At 34.0% G+C, this 17570-nt stretch overlaps 1 protein-coding gene across 2 annotated transcripts; it reads left to right on the top strand.

Annotated features, from left to right (window-relative positions):
* The first annotated feature begins 248 nt into the window (after positions 1 to 248).
* On the top strand, positions 249 to 16634 carry LOC113452386 (vomeronasal type-2 receptor 26-like). 2 transcript variants are annotated; one of them, XM_087917834.1, is made up of 6 exons: positions 249 to 504; positions 1334 to 1625; positions 4598 to 5461; positions 11638 to 11859; positions 14562 to 14688; positions 15572 to 16634. In XM_087917834.1, the coding sequence occupies exons 1-6, from the start codon at positions 287 to 289 to the stop codon at positions 16471 to 16473; spliced, it is 2625 nt and encodes an 874-aa protein (XP_087773960.1). In that variant the 5' UTR covers positions 249 to 286; the 3' UTR covers positions 16474 to 16634. The 2 variants fall into 2 exon arrangements, with proteins under 2 accessions (XP_087773960.1, XP_087773961.1); XM_087917835.1 differs by lacking the exon at positions 15572 to 16634 and having other exon boundaries at positions 14591 to 14678.
* Positions 16635 to 17570: the final 936 nt, after the last annotated feature.

The following is a 17570-nucleotide window of genomic DNA, read 5'->3' as shown; positions in this document are numbered from 1 at the left end:
ATCTGGCACAGCAGTGTGTTGTCAGTCATGAATAACAGTTAGGTGGATTATTTCATTAGAGAATTATGGTATAAACACAGTGCCTATTCCAGTATTTGAAGGAGTGATAAGGATAAGAGACAGGCATGCGTGTATTAATATGGTCCCAAATATTTAGTATTTAGAGATTTAAATTGATCAGAAGACTTTGTAAACTTCTTCAATGATTTTCCAAGTATTCCAGTGATCATGGCTAGATAGAAAAAAGAAAATTTTCAGGGAGGGATTTTCCTACTTTAAGTTTAGGATGTCAGAAACAAGGTTAATGCTGTTAATCCTTTTATCATATATGCCATATGGAGCTCCCACTGTAAAATGCAGTGTTGAGTATCTGGAGCACCCAGTTCATGAATATCATCAAGATGGGGACTTCCTCATTGGTGGCATAGTCTCTCATGGTGTTTTTCTCTCTTATGCCAAAGATTTCAAAAGAAAACCTCCACCCACAGTGCCTGAAGAGTTTATGTAAGGAATCCATTTTCATTTGTTATTGTAATTATGATAATTTTGCAGTGAATGCTGATGTTCCACCTTACACTGCAGAAACAATGCTAGTGTAATAATGAAATTTAGGGGTATTTATGTAGAGTTGATAAATTGTATGCATAGCATTAACTGTAGCATTTACATAGTGCAAACACTATGCTTAATTCTTCTGAACGTAATTTTAGTAAAATTTACTTCTCTAGCATTTTTATTAGGCAAAGAAGCCTGCAATTAGTTTTGGTGTCACATGTAGACCCTTAAAACATATTAAAATAATATTTTATAAAAGGTATTTGTTTTATTAAAGTGGATTAGCCATTGTAGATTATATTTCATATTACTATATCACAGGAATTTCCTTCATGATTCTTTTGCAACTTCTTGTTTTATTCATTTTGCTATAATTTTCAGTTACTCTTGTTCCAAACAGATCTGTTATTTTCCTGCATAGATGGTAGAATATATTAGATTCAATTAGTTTATTTTGTAGTACTATCCTCCTCATTAAACTTATAATTGCAAGCAAATTTTTTTCTTAGAAGAGGAGATTTTTTTCATTCTTTCATTTTTTTTGCTATACTTAAACCTTTTTTTAAATTTGTCTTCCAGAAAAGTAATTATAAATAATTATAAGCTCTATTAAAATATATATGGTACTTTAGGTTAAATATTGTACCTAAAAATATGATGTAGTAAATACCATAAAATATTACAGAATGAATATGATATAGCAAATCATAATCTAAAGAAAATATTGAGTATGTTGTGTGAATTCTTTCTTTGATTCGCAATACAATATTTATTCCAGAATGCTTCCGAAGCATTATCAACATATTCTGGCTTTGGCCTTTGCAGTAAAGAAGATTAATGACAATCCTCAAATACTTCCCAATATCACTTTGGGATTCCAAATTTTTGACAATTACTATAGTGGAAAATGGACCTATTATTCCACTATGCTCCTTTTGTATACATTGGAGAATTTTTTTCCAAACTATGGTTGCAACATGGAGAAGAAGCTGATTGCAGTGATTGGTGGACTGGATTCCCTAACTTCTCTTGGCATAAGGATTCTCCTAGAGATCTACAAGATTCCCCAGGTAGGAAATGCTTCTGAAGATTCTCGTTTCTTTACTTTTTCTCTGTTCCATTGGATATAACTTTGGATTCTGAGTAACTGAGTGACCTATTATATTCAACCTGACATTTGAGATTACACCCTTACCAAATCCAGACTCATTGAAATTGTGTTGATTATATTTAGTATACTCTATAACATTTGTTTTCCTAACATTTGCCCTGTCTATGTGCTACCTTGCCAAAGAAAATCAGATATATCTTATATGACATTTGTAGTAAGGCATTTGAGGAAAGAAGGCTCAGGAGTCTGGGATATGGTATATCGTTGTGATCTGGGATGAATTTGTACTAGCTATTTCTGAAGAAACAGACAATTTTGCCTGTTATTTAGATTTGTTTTGGTCAGGTTTAAGGCCAAGATTTAACCAAGACTCCCAACTGCTACTTAAAAGTATGTGGCAACTATGGCTGGGAAGCTCTTATGGAGCTATTACACCCTGTGCTAAATAAGGAAGCCCTTCAGACAGTCACTTATGCCCTAGTTATCCTATATCCTGACTACAGCAAACAAATTATACACTGAAAAACTGTACTGATGAAAAATACAATGAACATGTTTTCTCACCCTGTTCTTCAATATGTGTCAGAAAACAAAAGAATGATGAAAAAGTACTTAGATGAATAAGTAGAAAAATGTGCATATTGATTAACATTAGGTTATTCTCTCTTTTTAAAAAGTATTTAAAGTATATAAAACAAAATAAATGATTGAGATATTAAAAAAGGAAGGGAATAAAAAGAAAACATTCAATTATGCCTCCTTTTCAATAATTGCCAACTTATTTTTTCCTCATCCTCGTTGCCTATTTATATTCTTTGAAATCCAAGAATCAATTCAGTCTTTTCCTCCTTCAACAAAAAGTTCATGTGGTGTTTACAGTCCTTCAAAAAAGAAATCTTTATTTTTTTTGCTGACCAGACTGGGCAGCTTTACCATTTCTGAAAATTTCAGTTAATTCAGTTTTTCACTGTAGCTTTTCATTAATTTTCCAATTTTTGGCATCCAATTATCTAAAGTCAGTTTGTAGAGAAGATGGGTGGCATAAAAATTAATCAATAGCAATAGTTGTTAATTGCAAAGTCATGTCCGACCCATCACAACCCCATGGACAATGTTCCTCCAGGCCTTTCTGTCCTCTACTACCCCCCAAAGTCCATTGAAGCTCACACTGACTGCTTCAGTGATTCCATCCAGCCACCTCATTCTCTGATGTTCCCTTCTTCTTTTGCCCTCAACCTTTCCCAACATTAGGCTCTTCTCCAGTGAGTCCTTCCTTCTCATTAGGTGGCCAAAGTGTTTGAGTTTCATCTTCAAGATCTGGCCTTCTAATGAGCATACTTAGACTTTTATACCTCTTCATAGTGCTTTACAGCACTCACCAAGCATTTACAGAGTCAGCATATTGTCCCTAATATTCTGGGTCCTCATTTTACCAACCTTGGAAGGTTGAGTCGACTTTAAATATTGGTCAATATTGAACTGCTGACAGTTAGCAGAATTAGTCTGCAACACTGCATTGTAACCACTGAAACACCATTTGTAATCCCATAAAATTATTATGTTTCCATATTTTTTCCTAATTCTTTGTCCAAAAAACCAAATAGGAAAAAATCTGGTTTCATTATGATATCAGTCTGCAATATATTTTGCACGATTGCATGGATTCACCCTCAATACTTCTTTTGCTTTTTCACAAGTCCATAATTTGTAATAAAAAGATCCCCTCTTGCTTTTCCTACTTCCAACATTGGTTTGATGTTTCCTGAAACATTTTAGATAATTGAGCCAGTGTTATATAGCGTCAATATTTAATTCATTTAATAAAAAAAATCTTTTAAATTACAATGTAAATTAAAAAAACCAGTTTGCCACATTTTCTCCCAAATGCTGATATTGACATCATTTGTACATAACTCTATTTCAAATTCAGTTTTCTTTTACTCAATTCTGTCCTTTTGTCCCTATTAAACCTGCCTTTCATCTTATTATAAGAAAACTATTGGAAAAAATATCCTTCTGTTGCTAATTGCTCTCATCTCTTCATATTCACCTTCACTTCTTGCTTCTCTTGTATCAATAACTCTTCATGTTTGTCTTTGATAAAATGCTTCTTGTAAGAATAGCAATAATAACATCTTTGTACATAGCTTTGATTTATAAATATTTCACATACTTAACATGTTTCCTAAGTAATGTTTCTTAAAAAGTTTTTTCCCAAACGCCATCACTCTACTAAACAAATAATTTCCTCAAACTGATTAATTATTTATAAAATCTGCACTACTATTACTATTAATGTTCTCATCACTCTTTATCACCATCCTCTCCCACTTGTATGACTGTAACTTTGTCACTTGTATCCTTATGATTTATACGGACTGTTTCCTAGTATGACTTGATTGCTTATTGTACCCTATGGCTATTATTAAGTGTTGTACCTTATGATTCTTGACTCTCGACAAATGTGTCTTTTCTTTTATGTATACAGAGAGCATTTGCACCAAGACAAATTCCTTGTGTGTCTAATTACACATGGCCAATAAAAGAATTCTATTCTATTCTATTCTATTCTAAAATCTACATTCATGTCCACTTTGTCATTCCATAAAAAATTATGTAACCGAATCCTAAGATTGTGAACATCCAGCTCTAACATTCTATTATTTCTTAACAATATCCATTATTTCATCCAAATAAAACAACCTGCAGCAAAGTACAATTTGAGATTAGATACCTTTAATCTACTTTTCTTTTTTTGGCATCCTGTAAAATCTTGTAGATCTCCTTATTTTTTTCCCTCCTGTCATATAATCTTTGATAATACTTTTTGCAATTGTTTGATAGTTACTTCATTTTTTATTATTGGCATAGTCTGGAGTAAAAATACTTGGATTATTCTTTGACATATTTCTTCTTTATGGATCTCTTTAGCTCACCTATAGTCCCACTCCAGTGATGAAAGATAAATCTTCTGGTCTTCTTTTCTACCAAATGGTTCCTAAGGAGGAGCTTCAGTATAAGGGGATTCTGGCTCTGCTTCTGCACTTCAGGTGGATATGGATTGGAATGATGGTTATGGATAACGAGAATGGAGAAAGATTTGCACAAACTGTACTTCCCATGTTTTCTCAGAAGGGTGTGTGTGTTGCATTTGTACAAAAAATCCCTGTTGTAACTTTTGTTACTGATCTGCTTGAGATGTTGCATAAAGCGAAGAAGATTTATGACACTGTGATCAGCAGTAAGGTTACAGTAATACTTGCCTATGGTGAATCTCATTCCATGGGATTGTTTAGATTTGCATCTTATCTATCAGATGAAGATGTAGACAGTAAATATAGAAAACCTCTAGGAAAACTATGGATCTTCACTGCCCAAATGGAAATGGTTTCCTTTGGATTTCAGAGGTATTGGGATTTAGGAATTTTCCATGGAGCTTTAGGCTTTGCATTTCATTCCAATGATGTGTCCGGATTTCAGCAGTTTATTAAGAGTCGAAGTCCTTTCACTACAAAAGGAGATGGCTTTTTCAAAGGCTTTTGGGAGCAGGTCTTCAACTGCCAGTTTTTAGGTACATTTATCCATGAAGAAGAAGAGAACATTTGCACTGGGCAGGAGAAACTGGAGAGAGTCCCTGCCTTCTTTTTTGAAATGTCTATGTCTGGTTACAGCTATAGTATCTACAATGCTGTCTATGCCATAGCCTATGCTTTACATGCCATGTTTGCATCTGGATTCAAACACAAAGCACTGGTGGATAGTGGTCTACAAATTCATAACCAACCATTTTGGCAGGTAATATAGCGTATAAGTCCTTGTGTCAACTGAAAAACCTGACAGTGACTTCCTTTTCTTTTCCATCTCATGAAATTATTTCAATTTAATGCAATCTTGCAATTTCCACTATTGGTCTCTATGCTTCCTTTTTGTTCTTAATGTAAAGAACTAATTGTTTTTACTATTAGTGGTTCTATTGGCAAGAATTGGAAACTATGAAATAGAATAGAATAGAGTTCTTTTTTGGCCAAGTGTGATTGGACACACAAGGAATTTGTCTTGGTACAAATGCTCTCATTGTACATAAAAGAAAAGATACATTCATCAAGAGTCAAGAATCATAAGATATACCACTTAATAGTTGTCATAGGGTACACTAAGCAATCAAATCATACTAGGAAACAGTCAATATAAATCGTAAGGATACAAGCGACAAAGTTACAGTCATATGGTTACAAGTGGGAGGGGATGGGTGATCAGGAGTGATAAGAAGATTGAGACCAGAACCACTCTGGAGGGGTGGTAAAGAAAGGGGGAATCACCTGGAGGGTTGAGGGGAACCGCAACTCCCTTTCCTGACAAGAAAACCCGCTCCAAAGGCAAAGTGTAGTGGTGGTCCTAAAATGACCACCACAAAGACGAAGAACAGCCTGGAAAATTAAGACTGTGCTGGAGCAGAGAAGCAGCAAGCAGAGTGTGAATCAGGCAAAATACATGGATTTTGAGGCACCCTGTATTAAAAAATAAAGGATTAAATAAAATAAAATATATATTGGAGGAAAGTGGTGTGGAAGCAGTGACCAGAGAAAGTGAGAAGGAAATTGGATTTTATAAAATTGTTTTGAATTATTGTATTGGATTAACTTGGAAGAGAAAATTTAAAGGAAAATATTGGAACAGAACAAAATTTTAGAAATTAAACTGGACAGCTATTGGATTATTGGCACTTAAAGGGCACAACTAAATGCTAAAATTGAGTATGTTGAAAAGAAAAGAAATAATAGCTAATGATTGAAATTAGTGAATTTAATAAAAGTACTATACTTTACAAAGAAAGTTAAAGTTAAGGAAGGAGTGGATGGTGGAGAAGACTCAAGAGTGCCACCTGATGGTACAGGAAAATTTTCAGTGACTCTTTAAAAAAAGTGCTTGGTCTTTCTAAGAAATTGGACTTTGGAACTTAAAAGAGAGTAAAAGAAACTCCATTAAGACCCTGGAAAGTGATATTAGAATATTACAAAGGGGAAGATATTCAAAAATATTGTCAAAGAACCACCTGATGACTGTGGGAAACAATCGGGAAAGGGCCAACTAGAAGACCTGGAACAAAGACTTAAGGACATTGATTTTTGAAAATAAACTTAAAAGACACTGGCTGAAATAATATACTGGACTTTGGGATTGAATACATCTATTAAGGAAGAGGAATATGTCTATTAAGGAAGAGGAAAGAAAGGGAAAAAAGGAGAAGATACAATGGAGGAATTATTTGTTGAAATAAAATTGGACTTGCAAGACATAAGGGAAATGATGAAAATCAACCTTGAAATGTGTAATATGTATTACAGAAATTAGAAATGGCAACTCAGCCTGTAGAACAACAAAGTAAACCAGAAGGGGAGGAGTTTAACAAAGAAGAAGCCAGCTTTGAAGAACAAAGGGAACAACAATTATTTAAGCAGTCGGAAAAAGGAATTAAAATTTAAAAAAAATTGTGGTCTGATGTGATAGTAAAAGGAAGAATGGTTCAGAAAATGAAAAAAAAAGGAGAGGGAAAAAGCAGAAAAGGGAAGTACAAAAGAAAAATTGAAAGAGGGAGGGAGAAAAACTTAATAATTGGAAAGAGAAATGGAGGGGAATAAGAATGGAGGAAAGGGGAATTAAGAGAAAGGACCAGAAAATTAAAGAGAAACAGGAAGCAAACAAGGATGAAAATAAATTACATTGTTAAAAGAGTGAGAGTAATGGGTGAAAAAAAGGATAGGTAAGGGGATTTCACATGGTAATACGTTGTGATATATAAGAATAAGTGTTTAAAATAGATAAGTATGTACTGTAACTGATGTATTTTTTCTTTCTTAGTTTCTCTTTCTTCTCCTCTCTTTCTATTAAAGGATTATCACTACATTAGACATGGAACTTAATTAAATAAATATGGAATTGGGAATTTATAATAAGAATATATTATTTGATGATTATATTATATTATATTAATTATATTATATTATATTATATTATATATTATATTAAGATATATTAATTGATGATTAGCTATGTATAAGAAAAGGAGGAAAATGTTGAAATGAGAACTATCATGGAAAGATTAATATCAGTTGCTATAATTAATTGATTAGATTAATACTTATGTAATGTATAGATGATTTATAAGGTGATTGAGAAAATGTAATGTGGAATCTGACACACACACACACACACACACACACACAGACACACACACATATGTATGTATGTATGTATGTATGTAAGTATGTATGTATATATTTGTGTTTTATAGTAAATAGGGAGGCTGAGTATGAAGGTGGCTAGCTCAAATTATTAAACAGAGGGACACTTTCGAATTAATAAAATGAGGATAAAATTGCAAATGTGACAGAAAAAGAAACATGGGAAATGAACATAGAAATGGGATGAGAATTTTAGATAATATTGGAAAATAATATATGAGAATATCTTAAGGAAAATGAAATAAGTAATAACATGAATCGGAATTGGATAAGATACGTTTAATATTTAATACTAATAAGGATAATTGATATAAAATTGAATAAATAAAATGTATCGGTAACTATGGTCATGTTTGTATTGAAATGTGAAACCTGGAACCATACTGCTTGCCAAATGAGAATTTTTTATTTTAAAAAAATCTAAATTGGGGAGGAAATTGAACAATGAAATTGCTAGGTATGATATGGTGGCTGGCATTAGGAGAGGGTATTGAAATGTTGAAAATAAGCAATGAAGGATTATGATTTAATGTGAATATGAAGAGATATGATTGGTATTAAGTTGGCCTATACTAAAATGTATGATATATTGATGCCACACTGTTAATGTATTGTTGTGTGTGTGTAGATTGAAATAAAAAAACTTGATTTAAAAAAAAGAAGTGATGAGAAGATTAATAGGAATAGGAGTGCAGACTTTGTAAATAGTTGGACAGTGTTGAGGAAATTATTTGTTTAGCAGAGTGATGGTGTTCAGGAAAAAACTGTCCTTGTGTCCAGTTGTTCTGATGTGCAGTGCTCTATAGCATCGTTTTGAGGGTAGGAGTTGAAACAGTTTATGTCCAGGATATGAGGGTTCTGTAAATATTTTCACAGCCCTCTTTTTGATTTGTGCAGTGTACAGGTCGTTGATGGAAGGCTGGTTGGTAATAACAGTTTCTTATCCAGTTCTAATTACTCTCTGAAGTCTGTGACTGTCTTGTTGGGTTGCAGAACCAAACCAGACAGTTATAGAGGTGCAGATGACAGACTCAATAATTTCTGTGTACAGCTGCATCAGCAGCTGCTTGGGCAGTTTGAGCTTTCTGAGTTGGCGCAGAAAGAACATTCTTTGTTGTGCTTTTTGATGATGTTTTTGATGTTAGGTGTCCATTTTAGGTCTTGTAATATGATAGAACCTAGAAAGTTGAAGTTCTCTACTGTTGATATTGTGTTATCTAGTATTGTAAGAGGTGGTACTATGGGAGGGTTTCTCCTAAAGTCTACCACCATTTTTACAGTTCTGAGTGTGTTCAGTTCCAGATTGTTCTGGTTATACCACGAGGCAAACTGTACAATCTCCCATCTGTATGTAGATTCATCATTATCTCAAATGAGACCAATCTCTGTTGTATCTTCTGCAAACTTCTGTATTTTAATAGACAGATTGTTTGAAATGCAATCACTGGTATATAAGGAGAAGAAAAATGGTGCCCCTGTGCTAATTGTACAGGTAGCAGATGTGATTTTTGCCTAGCTTCACCTGCTGCTTCCTGTCTGTTAGGAAGCTTATGATCCATTTACAAGTGTGTTCAGGTACCGCTAGCTGGTTTAATTTAGTTAGAAGAATGTCTGGAATGATGGCATTGAATGCTGAACTGAAGTCTACAAAGAGGACCATTGCATAGGTATTTGGAGATTCAAGGTGTTGTAGGATGTAGTGCAGAGCCACAATAACAGCATCATTTGTTGATCTATTTGTTCGCTATGCAAACTGCATGCGATCTAACAGCAGATCTGTGATGGTTTTCAGGTGGGACAGCACTAGCATTTCAAAGGTTTTCATAACTATGGATGTTAGAGCAACTGGTCTGTAGTCATTCAGTTCTCTGATGGAGGCTTCTTTGGCCCTGGGATGATAGTAGATAGTAGTGTTTGAAGCAAAATGGAACATAGCACATATCTCGTGATTTATTGAAGATTTGGGTGAAGATGGGGGCCATTTGGTCAGCACAGACTTTTAAGCAAGAAGGAGTTATCTTGTCTGGCCCTGGTGCTTTATCTGTGAAATAGATCTTGCACATCTTGTTCTGTGATCACCAGAGGTGTGTAGGAAGCCTGGCTGTTGTTGGTGTGTTTGAGATTGGGGTTGTGCAGATAGGTGGCTATAGTTTTCTTTCAAACCTGCAGTAAAACAACTTCAGGTAATTGCTAGTTGTTGTTGTCCTTCTGCCTGGGAAGGAGGTTTGCTGTAGCCAGTGATGTTTTAAATAGTTTTCCACATGTTTGCTGGTTCATTTGTTGAGAACTGATTCCTTAACTTTTCAGAGTAGCTTCTTTTTGCTGCTCTGATCTCTCTTGTTAATATGTTTCTGGCCTAATTACATAGCACTCTGTCACCTTTTCTGTAGGCTTCCTCTTTGGAATGATGTAACTGCTTAAGTTTAGCTGTGAACCAAGGTTTATTGTTACTATATATTTGCAGGTTCCTTATTAGTACACATAAGTCTTCGCAGAAGCTGACATATGATGTTACAGTATCTGTGAGCTCATCTAGGTCTGCAGAGGTATCTTCAAAAACATTCCAATCAAGGCAATCAAGGCAAGACTGGAGCTTCAGCTTTGCCTCATCAGACCAAGTCCTCAGTGATTTAATTATTGGTTTCATGGTTTTAAGTCTTTGTCTGGAGGCAGGTACAAGGGGAATCATTGTAAAGACCTATAAGCATCTTTTACTGTTGTGTAGCAGTAATCTAAAGTATTTTTGCTTCTGATGGGACAATTTATATGCTGGAAATATTTTGGGAGCTCTTTCCTTAAATTTGCTTGATTGAAAAACCCTAAAATGATGGGAAGGGAATCTGGGTGTTTGGCTTCAGCCTCCATAATCTGATCAGCTAGAGCTCCTAATGCCTTGCTTACACCAGCTTGTGGAGGAACATATACAGCTATTAAGAGAAATGAGGAGAACTCACATGGAGAATAAAATGGCTTGCAGTTGATATGTAAAGACTCTAATTTTCATTACAGAATTTATATATTATAGTTATATCCTGAGACCAGCTCTTGTTGATATATAAACATAATCCTCCACTCTTCATTTTACCTGGTGTCTCTTCAATTGTGTCTGATGTAAATATCTGAAATCCTGGGATGTATATGCTGTTGTCATCATGAATTTCTGCATTAAGTTAGGTTTCAGTGAAACAAAGAATTGCTAAGTTGTAGAAATCAAAATTGTATCGATTTAAAAGGAGTATTTCATCCATCTTGTTAGCAGGTGAGCGTAAATTAGTCAGAAAGATTGAATGGAGAGGGTGCCCCCCATTCCTTAGTCTATTTAAAATCCCTGCTCTTTTACCTCATCCCCTTTTTTTGGCACTGCCTCTTCTTTCCTTTGTTTGTTGTAATCCATAGCACTAGGGAATTAGTTAGAATTTCCTCTGCATTTGCAAAGGGAAATGAGGAATAAGAAAGCTGCTCCTTAAAGAAAAATTGTCAAATTCTTAGCAGATGGTCTCGTGAGTATGAAATCCGTAGTGAATAATAAAGAATAAAAAAAAAAACATTAGAGAGCATTTCACTGAGGCAGCTGTCATCGTCACCATCTTGGATGTTGCTTTAATTTAATTAATTAATTTAAGTAATAAATATATTTTGAGTTATTTTAATGCACATATTTTAAAGAGCTCAGAATCATTTGATGTGCAGAACACTTTTCAATGTATTTCTCTTTTTATTGCATTGTAGCTTTGTAATTTCTTGAGACATTCCACATTTAATGACAATATTGAAGAAAAGATGACATTTGATGAAGATGGGAATTTAATAGGTGGATTTGATGTAATCAATTTTATTTTTTCTGAAAACCAGACAGTAGTGAAAATAGGACGGATAGATCCATATTCTACTCCAGACAAAATGTTAATCATCAAGAAAGATGCCATAATATGGAGTAGCTGGTTTAACCAGGTAGGTTCCAGGAATTGATTACTTGGTAATCTTTGTTCCCTGTGTGATCATTGTATCTTAACCATTATTTTAAATCTGGTTGAATTATGAAAGAGATGCAAGATAGCTTGTTGTGGAACTTTGGTCTTATTCATCAATGTAATTTATCATAACTGCTCTCTAGTAGATGTGTTAAGTTCATTATTAAGTAGAGTTAAATCTAGTAAGTTAAAAATCTAGTAAGCTAAAAATCACATTTTCCTAAGTAAGATGAAATATACAGATTTGGACAAAATAGGCATTATTTCAAAGCCAACAATGTATAATAATTTTCTTACTGAATATACTTCTACATACAACTAGTGCTGACAATTATTAATACCAAGGTTGACTATTACCAGGAATATGTGAACAGTCTTCAAACCTTTAGAAAAAAAATCTAGAGGGGTTTAGGTTCTCCCACTAAACAAGAAAGGAATAAAGAATTTATTTTATTCATTAGTTTCAAAATGTAAAAAGAAATCAGAACCAATAATAAACAGATAATAGAACTGGTAGGATTCTTTTTTAAACAATGATTTTCATTTTTTAAAAGTTAAATACAAAGCTCCTCCCCCCCCAAAAAAAAACAGAAAAAAGAAAATTAACAAGGAGAAACAAAAAATCAAAGAACAAAATATTTTAAAAGTATGTTTTAAAAAACACCCATAAACACATCTACACATATTATCCCAAGTAGTTGAATACTGGATATATTGCAATAATATTAGTTTCCCACACCTTGTGAAACAGGCCAAAAAAGTTTCAAAGTTCTAATTCTATCTACAAATTATTAACCTGACATCTATCTACTATATTAATGACCAAAATAGAACAACAAAGAAACAAAAAGGTCAAAAGTAATATATCAAGTCCCTCTGTTATACAGCTGGTGTTCAACTGGTAAGAAGTTTATCTTGGCTTCTTATGTATCCCCAATCATCTCAAAGGTTAATTCTGATTTGCTTTGGATTCAATATTTTATCAATTATTGTCTAATTAAATATAGTAGATCCAGTCTCCATTGTCAATCTATCTTCCCCCAAGAGTCCAACTGAAGTTGTTTTCAAGTTGAGTATAATAAATCCATTCTCCAATCTTCTTCATTTGAGCATTCAGTCAGTTTTCTGCTACTGTAAAATAATAAAAATCTGAACTTCAGAAGGTATGCATAATCCCCTCATACAATTCTATGTTTATAACATCTATATCTCTTTCAATCTCCTTCACTGAATCTATTTTCAAATCAAATTGCTTTTGTGAATCTAATTTAACTCCAATTACTTGCATTTGAACATTTTTTGCAAGCATTATTGTTTCATCAAACTGTTTAAAAAAGTTTTCAACTTGGATTTGCATATTATTAAATGGTAATAATGTAATCTGATACTTTGTTGCTCTGGGGTAACTTGGCAATGGAGAGACAGGGAGAATATTCCTCAAAATAGAAGTAGCAAGAATTTTTTAGATGTTTCAGTCCAGAATAAAAAAGATTTTTGAAAAAAATAATCTCCAAAATGTAGTGAAAGTCCAGTATAGATATAAATCAAATCCAAATCCATCCACTGCTCCAGGGTATATTTATCATTACACAAAACAAAGGATATTCAAAAAAGGCAACAAGAACAAAGGGAAAAAAAATCCACTAGGTGGTTAAAATAAGTATACATTCAACCAGCCAGTAAACTTTTAGAGATAAGAAACAAAGCAAAACAAAAGCTTTAAAAAGTTAATACCCATTCATGCTTACGAAAATGTTCTCCCAAAAGGAAAAAAGATGGATGATCTGGTTTTCTGTCACTCCCACTAGGAATTGTAATCTTTGATATTTCTTATCTAGGGTGGGTCCTTGGTCATCTGAAAGAAATATTTGGTCATTCCTAAATGCTTTCATTCAAAACCATAGAGCCGGACTGCTAAACAACTACTCTGGAAGAAAAATCAGGAGATTGTCAGCAGGAGAAAAAAAAAATCTCCTTTCTGTTTAGCAGCCAGTTTAGAGAGGTGTTCCAGAACTGGGAAGATTCTTGAATGTTGCTAGTTGTGCAACCTGTATTCAATTTATCTTCCTCTGGCCATTTGTTAATGTGCTTCTTAAAATGTCATTACTCAACCAATCACAGTTATAATCACATCAGAATAAAATGGGAGGATCCTTTTTCTGTTATCTGAAAATTGTATCTCTTGGAGTAGACAAGAGACAATTAACATTTCTATTCTTTTTTATGCAGATACAATTGTTCTTCTGACTCTGAGTCCACTTGTAAATATTATAGCACTTTTATTATTACATGTCCTTTAAAAGGAATCCTTTCTCAATCATATTCATGTATATTACTGAAGTTGGATACCTTTTTTTTAAAAAAAAAACCTGTTATGATTCCTGAAAATTGAAATTGATCTTACAATGAGTAAGATCAATGAGCATATGACATAATCTATTAAGGACAGCAAAATAACAAAAGAAACTCTTTATTATGTTACATTATAAAAATATTTGAAAATCTAATCCAATAGAATTTATGAGGCAGTTCAATATTTCAAGAAGAATATACCCAGAAGACATGGCTGTATTACAGATATATTACACAGAAGGAAAAGCCCCCCCACCAAAAGCCATATTTCTAAGGGTCTCAGTTTTAAGACCATAATTTATGTTGTTGGTTTGTTTCTTTACAAGCTAGTCACAGCCCGTTTCTCTCTGTACGCCAAGCTGTTTTCCAGGTTCTAGTAAGCAAGTCATAGAGGGTAAGCCATTCTGCTGCTACTCTTGTAACCCATGTCCAGAAGGGAAAATTACAGAAATGGAGGGTAAGGATAATTCTGTTGCTTCCATAAAGATCTGTTGCTTGTACATTATTTATACATGAGTGTATATGTATGTATGCATGTGCCATACATCGATATATGTACAACACACACACACACACACACACACAAACACACACCCTTATTTGAATGAATGAATAAATGAAATGGAAAAGACCTTGGAGGTCTTCTAATCCAGACACATGCTCAAGTACAAGAAACTATACTATTTCAGATAAGTGTCTAGTCTCTTCTTAAAAACATCCAGTGATGGATGGAACATTCATGATTTCTGGAGGCAAGCTGTCCCATTTCCTATTTGACAATTTGTAAAGCCAATTTTGGAAACGTGTAAAATCTCATCATATTATTGTCATGCTGTTCTTTCCAGAAAGATATTCATTATATATTAATCACACACACACACACACACACACACACACACACACACACACACCTATTTTCTGTTTGTCAATTTGTAAAATCAATTTTGTAAATATGTAAAGCAGCTTCCTCCTTCTCCTTTTCATGAGGCTTTATAAACTGTATTTGTTTAGGTAGGCATTAAGGTTAAACTGGAAAAAATATTGAGACCTGCTTTATTGCATAGATATAATATGTAACAGACATGATTCCATTCCCTAAAATAATTTATATAAGACATGGCCAATATTTTTGCATGGTGCTTTCAAATAGAAGTATAATAATTATGTTATTGTAATTGTTCATATCTGATGCATAAGAGATGCATATCTGTTTTCATAGACCTGGCCATAACTAAGACATTTCCTATTTGGAGTAAAGCATAATGTAATATATAATATTATAAAGGCTAAAAAGATTTATGAATCCATATGAGTTTGATGATACATCCTTTCCATTTCAGATATGAGTGACTGTTATGATTGCACAGATGAAAATTATCCCAACCAAAAGCAGGATTCATGTGTTCCCAAAGATATAAGTTTCTTGTCATATAAAGAACCTTTGGGGATCATTTTAGCCTGTTTGGCTCTTTTCTGTTCCACGATCACATTTCTGATACTAAGAACATTTTTGATGCATCACAACACTCCCATCATCAAAGCCAGCAATCGGGATCTCACCTATATTCTTCTTGTCACCCTTCTGCTTTGCTTCCTGTATACTTTAGTATTCATTGGTCAGCCCAGTAAGGTGGCGTGCATTCTCCGTCAAACTGGTTTCAGCATCATCTTCTCTGTCGCTATTTCCTGTATTCTGGCCAAGACTATTACTGTGGTCCTGGCTTTTATGGCAACCAAGCCAGGAAGCAGGATGAGCCAATGGATTGGGAAAAGATTGGGCTATGCTTTTGTTTTATCTGGCTTCTTAATTCAGACTGGGATTTGCATTATATGGCTGTCCATCTCTCCTCCTGTCCCAGATGCTGACCTGCACTCAGGGAATGGAAAAATTGTCCTACAATGTAAGGAAGGGTCATTGATTTTGTTTTACTCTGCAAGGTGTTATATGGGCTTCTTGGCAATTACTAGTTTTATAGTAGCTTTCTTTGCAAGGAAATTACCAGATACTTTTAATGAAGCCAGGTTTATCACTTTCAGCATGTTGGTCTTCTGCAGTGTTTGGATATCCTTCATCCCAACCTATCTGAGCACCAAGGGGAAATACACCATAGCTGTGGAGATCTTCTCAATGTTAGCCTCAAGTGCTGGGCTGCTGATCTGTATCTTTTTCCCCAAATGCTACATTATAGTTCTAAGGCCAGAGTTGAATAACAAGCAGATAAGAAAAAAGAGAAGTAGTTAAAAGTGCCCAAGAATGTAACTGCAATCTTCCTTGCAGATGGAATTCCATATTTGTGTGTATTTTATAATGGAAATTGTACTGAATATTTTTCCTAACATTTATATTAATTAAGTTGTTAAAAGTATGTCTTTCATTTGTAACCCATTGATTCTGAAGACACCTGGAAAAGTAATCAACAGGTATCTTCAAAGTCATTTTTCCCCTTCCAAGAGACCTTTTTTCAGTTCATAATATTAATATAAAGTTTGGGTGATAACAATGATAATAAAATTCATAGAAAACATTTTACCACAATTTGTATTGTACAGAATGATTTTACTGGTAGCCCTCAACCTATGACTATCCATTTATCACTATTCATTTAATAGCCATTCAAAGTTACAATGGTTACAGTGAAAAAGTGACCAAGAACCAGCCTTCACACTGTTATCCTGCATCCCCATGGTTACATGATCAAAATTTGGGCATTTGACCACCTGTGTTTATAATAGTTGCAGCATCCCAATTCAAATGATTGCTAGTTTTGACCATCCTATCTGTCTTCCTGCAAGCAAATTTAATGGTGGAAGCTGCAATTCACATAATGATTACATGATTTACTTAACAGGCACGGCAATTGGCATAACAGAAAAAGATTGCAAAACTCAGATATAATTCAATAATTTATGACTGCTTCTCATTAAATGAGCCACATCTTATGAATATAAACACAGATATTTTAAATTATTCAGATATTTGTAATGCAAAATAAAGTAATATTTATTTGTGTGTAGAATGCCATTATAGTAGAATGGTTGAGGCTATATTCCCCCCCCCCCCCCCCCCCCCCCCCCCCCCCCCCCCCCCCCCCCCCCCCCCCCCCCCCCCTTAAGGCGTACAATATATCTTTTTCCTGTGGCTTCCCAGTTGCAGCATCAGCAAAAAAAGTGAACATGGTTTGGAGGATCTTGTAAATTTTGGGTATGTGATAGAAAATAATGCTACTTGGATTGGAGTAAACATAGTTTTCTCACAGTGGACTTTAAACATAGTGGACTTTAAACATTTGGATTTGAGCTATTAATGCTATTTGAAAGAATATCATATGAAGCAAAAGA

The sequence above is a fragment of the Pseudonaja textilis genome, chromosome Z (genome assembly GCF_049901715.1).
Source record: "Pseudonaja textilis isolate UNSWEBS1 chromosome Z, rPseTex1.2, whole genome shotgun sequence".
Taxonomy (NCBI): Eukaryota; Metazoa; Chordata; class Lepidosauria; order Squamata; family Elapidae; genus Pseudonaja; species Pseudonaja textilis.
This window is presented reverse-complemented; position numbering and strand designations above follow the sequence as displayed.